Here is a 7,471-nt window from a genome sequence, read left to right as displayed (position 1 = left end):
GATATTTATATGAAGGTATCTAAAGGAATATTATTGTCGAATTAGGATAGAAAAAATATATATCTTTATATCGTATAATCGAACAAATCGTTATATGGGAAGGGCGACAGATACCGGCCATCCTTCCCGCAGGTAGTAGTAGCATAATTTTGTTTTTTTTTTCAAATGGACGTCAACTTTTATAAATTTTTAATTTTCAAAATATAGAAATAAAAAAGTTCCGCGGCTGCCCGGCCATGGGCTCTGTACCTCTTGAATGACTGAACACTATGGGTCGGCTCAAAATCTAGGACCACTGATTCTCCATGGGCCATTCTGGGCCGCAGCTAGAGAAGAGAACCATGAACTTAACCATCAGTTTCGTAGGGGTCACGTACTCTCGTTCTGCTAATTCCGCTCTGTATTGATCCTGTGATTTATCTCTTTCTTTTATTTTATTTTATTCTGCAGTAGGTTTCGTAGCGGGCGCGTCTCCTCCGGCCCTCCTCCCTGTATAAGACTGCTATCAAGTCCGCGGCGCTGCCAATTCCATCACCACTGCCACCACCGAACGGCGAGGGCGCGCGAGGCGAGAGCAAGATGCAGATCTTCGTGAAGACGCTGACGGGGAAGACGATCACGCTGGAGGTGGAGAGCAGCGACACCGTCGGCAATGTCAAGGCCAAGATCCAGGACAAGGAAGGTATGCGTAGTTGCATGCGCACGCACACGGTCACCGGTGACCACCTTCTGGTTCATCTATCTATCGTCTCCGCCCGGCTGATGGCCTGCCTCTTTCTTGCACGCACATTGCCGCCTTTCTCGTTGCATCTATTGTATGCTCCATGTTGACATGTTTTCTCATCTTACATCCGAAATAGCTTAATTTTAATTTTCAATCCTATGTAAGAGCGTAGTGCGTCTTGGCTTCCTTTTGTTTCTTGAAGAGGACTGAAGCTGTTAGATCGGCAACGTTGCGACACATCTGAACTTTTATTTCGGGAAAAAATTTCTCGTTTTTGTTTGGATCAATTATCCGGCCTAATTTCGTGATCTCATTGTGGGAGCTACATCCCCATAAAATAGTACTAGAAGAACTGATCTCATGTATTTACGGTTTAGATCAAGTTTATATCGTGATATATAGCAAGAATTACTATAAACCACCTGCATGCAGGTATTCCCCCGGATCAGCAGCGCCTGATTTTCGCGGGGAAGCAGCTGGAGGACGGCAGAACCCTGGGCGACTACAACATCCAGAAGGAGTCGACGCTTCACCTTGTGCTCCGCCTCCGCGGCGGCAGCAGGGGCGGCTACCCCAAAGGGATCGAGCCCAGCCTCCGCGAACTCGCGCAGAAGTACAACGAGAACAAGCTGGTCTGCCGCAAGTACGCGCGCGTCCTCCCTGAGCTCTACTGATTTCATTCACCATGTGTGCTGCGTGCGCGCTTCATCCTGCTAGCAGCTTGCTGCATCCGACATGGCATCCTGACTTCGTTCGCCTTCTTCTCCTGCAGGTGCTATGCACGCCTTCCTCTCAGGTCGACCAACTGCCGCAAGAAGAAGTGTGGCTACAGCAGCCAGGTGAGAACTGATTAGCTTCTTGTCATCAAAGCGGTTTACCCCTTCGAATATTAGGCTACCAATTTTCATGTTCTTGGTTTTAGTTGGTTTGAATGCTGTCCATGTTTTTTTGGTTTGTTCAGTCATCCCTTTACTTGTTTCAGAGTTTCATAGGTTGGCATCGCTGTGTTAGTCATGCATTTAGATAGAGTCAGTTTCAATTTAGACTTTAATTGAGTTTACTGCCTTGTGTTTGATTTTTTTTATTCTGCTCAATATCGGTTGTGCTACACGCTTAATTACACAGCTGTGTAACAAATATATACTCGTATTTAAATTTCTGGCAGCAGAAAAATATATTTGTTCATTCTTTCATCTGACGTGTTTATTTTGTTTCGTCTAATTTTTCAGCTGAGGTCGAAGAAAAGGTTTATGTCCAAGCTTGGAAACTGAACCGTTGGAGAGCGTTGCCATGCATTCAGCTGTCTTCATAACGCAGTTATCAGATCCGAGCTACCATCTTGTTAACTGCTCTTGAATAAATTCTGGGCCGTTTATGCATTGCAATAGGAATGATTATTAAATTTTGTGGATGTTTTACATCTCTTACGGATAATGTTCTAGTAGAATTATTTACTTATATTAATAACAGAAGGACAAAAATAGCTATCACATTCGCTCTAAAAGCATGAAGAACAAAGAGAAAGATCTATAGGGCCAAGACTAGCTTAAGCGGGCCTTTAAATTTTCATAGTTGCATGGAATATATAAGGGTGATAGAAAACGTGGAGCTTATCAATTGACGAAGGACAACCGTTGGATTTGGACCGTGTGCTTCACCTCTCTTCTTCCTCGCATCTTCAGATTGAACATTAGGATATAAAACTGTAGATCAGATTGATTGTTACATCTTTTTAAGGAATACTATTGTATTTCTGGAAATAAAAGGAAGAGTTCCATAGAAAATACAATTCCTAACTAAAAATACTTTAATCTATCCCTACACTTGCGTGGAAGATTTGCTAGTTTCCCACTTGGTGGGTATTTACTATGTCAGCGTAAATCTTCTGGTGGGAATGAGCTCTTTCCTGCCTTATGTGCTCTATTTTTCAATCTCATCGCAATCGGGAGTACGATTGATCGCAGAACAGGCAATGCTGTTCTAGTCTTGCAAATTTCACCACTGTAGAAATGACCGACGCCATTCCAACACTACCAGAATTCAAAAGATCCCAATTCATGAGTGGACATGCAGACAGGACGCGCACACACCAAAACCGTCGGGCTAGACTGCACAGATGCATTATCATTTTAGCAGATATTCAAGCTCGCTGGAATATCCTTTCCCTTTTTGGATATTTTTTTTTTCTTTTCTCCAGTTAAGCGTGCTTATCATTTTAGGGATAGCGTGTCAGCGGGCGTGATTAATGTGCTGGACACTCTAAATTCCACTTTTATCGTGTTTGTGCATCCACTTTTAGATTAAAAAAAATACTTTTTTAGTCCTCTTTCATGTGGATTTTGAATTCATTGAACGGTTTGCTGAAAGAATTAAATTGAAAAAAAGGAGGGGAGTTAATTAGCAGTAATTAAATATCTGCTTTCAAATAGTTTCAATTACTTTCAATCATTTTCAAAAGGGCAGACCCTATAGCATACTGCTAAGCTGATTTATCATTATTCATTTTTATGAAGCGCAAATAATTTTTGGGACGTGAGATATGAGGGTAAGAAAAGGGTGAGAGAGTGAATTATACTTTTAATTGGTTTGTATATCCACTTTTATATTACAAATAATATCCGATGTACATTAAATTGAAAATAATAATATTCAGTATACAAAGTTTATTAAAAAAGAATGATATAACTTTTTGGACATGTAACATCCTGAATTTTAGCATATAAAAATATAGCAAAATTCGCTCCAAATTAAAACTTTTTCTAATTATTAAACTAGTATAAAACCAAGAAAGTATATATTTGATGTATATATACTTGTATGTATATATTCAAATATATTATTTTGGTTAAGTATTCCAAAGATCACTAAGTTAATTTCTAAGTTAATCGTTGCATAAATTGAGCACATGCATTTTGGTTTATTGTTCTTATGGTTCTTTGTGTGGCGAATCGAGTGTTGTATGCTTCTCAGTTCGAATCTATTCTAGTTCTTCTCGGTAATTTTCTAATCCAAATCAATTCGTAAAGATCGATCTTCCAATCCAACTCAAATCTATAATTCAATTATTCAATTGAGTTATCCCCATTTAATTTTGTTCGACTCGAATTGAATGTCTCTCAAATTCGAATCTCAATATTTATTCTTATCAGCTCAAATACAAATTGAATTCAATTCCTTTGAATTCATGCCTCTCTCAAATACCGAGGTTTCCAGTTCAAATCTTTCTCCTAATTCAAATATCCTTATTTGAAATAATGCCAAACTCAGATTTGAATACTCCTATTTGAGTTTAATCCTATATATCTCAAATCCATTTTCAATTCGAACTCATTTTGAATTATCACCAATCCATTTCGATTCGATTGCATTCAAATTGAATCACTCAATCTCAATTTGAATATTTCCAAATCCTATTACCAATTCAAATTATTCAATTTGAATCCTTGCAAATACAAATACAATTCAAATACATCTATTTGAATTATCACACATTTCATTTACAAATTCAAATACATCTTTTGCAATTCAATATATTTATTTGAATCAATATTCATACAAATATCTCTCACCCTCTCTCAGATCTTTCCCTCTCTCTCTGTTCTTCTCATGCCCATCCCCTCCCTCTGTGCTCTCTCTCCCTTCCCTGGCACACTGCGCCGGCCATCAGCAGCCCATGCTCTGCACCGGTCATCTCTTCCTGATCTTTCCATCAAGCAGGCCAAAGCCATTTTACTTCCTTCTCCAAGCTTCACCTGCAAGCCATCCTCCACACCGAACAACTACATACATACACACGAGCACCAACAAGCACACAGCAGCAGCAGCACGCTGGCGTCGTTCTGCTCCTCTCCCTCGCATGCATCACACACACAAACATGCATACATATACGCAGGCACCCACACGGAGCACAACATCATAGCGCGCCCCTGCAAGCAGCACGGCCGCGCGCCACACCGTCCTCCGCGTTGCCGAGCCGCTGAGATGAGCTTCGCCACCGGTAAGCCTCCCTCCGCTCCCCTCTCCTCGGCTGCCGAACCCGAGCCACCGCCGGCATGCCCGGCCCTCATCTTCTCCGACTGTTTCTCATCTCCTTCGGCCTCCTCTGCGCGCCGCTGCCGCCGTGCAAGCTGCCGTCACGGCGCCGTCGCCGTTCGTCACGGTGAGCCCGCCTCCCTTTCCTCCGTTTTCCCTCTGTATCGCCACGCTACCGCTCCTCTGCGTGCGCTGCTCGGCCGCGCACGCCGTGCCGTGCTGTCGTCGCGCCGCCCAGCCCACCGGCTGCGCCGCCCTTGCACCGTTGGCCCGCGCGCGCCGTAGCTTGACGCCGAAGACGCGCCACAGCCCCTCCGCATCGCCGCGCCGCTCGGCCGCCGTCCGCGCGCCGCGCCCAGTCGCCACCGCGCCTGCGTGCACCGTCTCCCTCCCGGTGCGCCGTGCCGCCTCGGCCACGCCTCCCGGTCGCCCCTCTTGCCGTCTCGCCGCCGAGCTCCCCATCTCGGCCGGCCACCATCCCGCACTGCGCTGCCTTCAAGCCCCGGTCTCCTCTCCGGCCGGCTTCTCCTCTCTCCCCGGCCGCTCGTCAGCCGCCTCGCCCGGCCGACCACCTCCCTTCCGCCGGCGCCTCCTCCTCTCTCGCCGGCGCCGCCGCTCCCTTCGGTCCGCCGCCGCCGCTCCCTCCAGTCTCTCTCTCTTCTCTGAGCCGCTCGGGAAAAGCCCCCAGCCGGCCTTATCCTTTGGTGCCCCCCTCTCACCGGTATGTGGGCCCCACGAGCCAGTCCACCGGCCTGGTCCACGGTGGACCACACAGGCACAGCCCACACCGGTCCACAGCCCATGAGCCGAGTCCACCTGAGCTCGGTCCACGGTGCACCACCCTCACACCCACTCTGGTCCACAAATTCCGTAGACCGAGTTCGCGAAACAGTAGTCCTTTTTAATTTTCAGATTTATCTTTTCGGTAAATCTTTCGATAGCCATATCTCCTCCAATTCAACTCTGATTTCGGCGATTCTTTCGCCAATGTTCCTCTAAAATCATAATCTACCTCCATGCCAAATCTTGTAAATTTTGGAGTTCGTTTAATTTTCTCGTTTGGTAATTATTTGTATTGCGGCATTTGATCTAGATTTAGATTTTCTCCTTTAATAAATAACGTCAAGTTAGATAATTCGATAATGATGTTTAGGTTGTAATCATAGATTAGTCACTTATGATAACCTAGCTTAAGCAAATTAATTCCTTTTATTAATAAGAATAACTAAATGTTGTTTCAATTAAGTGTTTAAGAATAAATTGAGATTTCATGTGATATTTCATGTGATAGTTTATAGATTTAATCTTAGTTCAATTAAGGTAATAAATTAACTCGTGTAGCTGTTAAATAAATAAATATCAATCATTAGAATATGATAGAATATTTTATCATTAGTAATTAATTAATTGAATACCCTTTTAATAATTAATTAATTAGATTCAAAGGATAGATTAATCTAATTAATTAATTACCTGTATGCTTTTATGATAGCATTAAATATAACTTAATTAGTGTGGCAATTAACAAACTAAGTAATTAAGATTAGTTACTAAATAACCAGGTTTAGTGCTATAGATTAGAATAATTAATCTCCACGCTTAAGCACAGATAATCGTCTAGAGTTATACTTATGTATATATGTATACATGCTCACATACATATAGACATGAGTATTACACATATATTCATGTCGATACACGTGCACTCACCTATACGTAGAATCTCTAGTTGTCGTCCTTCGACAGTTAATCTAATAAGAGTTCACCTAGTTAATCGTGATTTGTTCAGGTTTTCTCTTAAGTTGATAAAACAACTAGGTTAATAGCTTAGCCTAGCTTCGCTAGATTATCCCGTTATTCTCTGTGTACTAGCTTCGTGTTGCTTAGAGTTATCGATCGTCTTCCGCTAGGTTTAGCTTTCGTCGTTTTCTCCGTTGTTCTTCTTCCGTTTTGGTATTTCTTGGTTTTGTTCTGGTGTTCAATTGCTTAGTCGTTATGCGTTTTTTGTCGTTAATCTGCGTAGACTCGAAGTCGAGGTTCTAAGCAAGAACGCGAGGAAGGAACTGAAGACAAGGTCCAACGATGAAGAAGAACCCTGGGAAACTCAAGAGACAAGACCAATCTTGAATTGACCCTTCAAGAAGGCAAGTCCTATTTCCTTGATCATACTGAACCTATGTTTTCGAATAATACACATGATCAACTAAAACCGGATTTATTATCGCATGTGCTACATATTGCGTTTTCTTTCAAACTACTTGTAGTAGTTAACCCTATCAACACTGCCATGCCATACAGGTCATCATCCAGAATACATATCACCCTAGGAATACCTGTTGTTAAATATATTAACGATGGACGACATCTTGATATCTAGCATGCTTAGGATTGAATACATCTCCTCGGAGATGTCGCTTTTAAAATACGTCTCCATGGAGATATTGCTTTTAAAACACTTCTTTTCGGAGACAAGATTTACTATTATCAACAATAACTCATATACCATGATTCCTTGATGGTTGTGAATTCCGTGATGGTCGAGAAATCCTTGATGTCATGTGGGACATGGAAGGTGATGTGTAAAAATGGGTGAAAACTGTTTTGGCGCGGGCAGGTAGAGTAGTCCTCCGGGGAGGATGCTCATGGGGGCTTGAGTTACATGATGGTATTCATTGCCCATGAAGATACCTAGCCCGGCCGCTTAAGGACCGAGT

General features: G+C 42.8%; 1 protein-coding gene across 1 annotated transcript; it reads left to right on the top strand.

The window, feature by feature from the left end:
* The first annotated feature begins 518 nt into the window (after window positions 1–518).
* LOC133902236 (ubiquitin-like) lies at window positions 519–2,151 on the top strand. The gene is made up of 4 exons (XM_062343845.1): window positions 519–682; window positions 1,157–1,367; window positions 1,497–1,563; window positions 1,954–2,151. Exons 1-4 carry the CDS (start codon window positions 580–582, stop codon window positions 1,993–1,995), a joined length of 423 nt encoding a protein of 140 aa, XP_062199829.1. The 5' UTR covers window positions 519–579; the 3' UTR covers window positions 1,996–2,151.
* Window positions 2,152–7,471: the final 5,320 nt, after the last annotated feature.

This window comes from Phragmites australis, chromosome 20 (genome assembly GCF_958298935.1).
Source record: "Phragmites australis chromosome 20, lpPhrAust1.1, whole genome shotgun sequence".
In the NCBI taxonomy this organism is placed as follows: domain Eukaryota; kingdom Viridiplantae; phylum Streptophyta; class Magnoliopsida; order Poales; family Poaceae; genus Phragmites; species Phragmites australis.
This window is presented reverse-complemented; position numbering and strand designations above follow the sequence as displayed.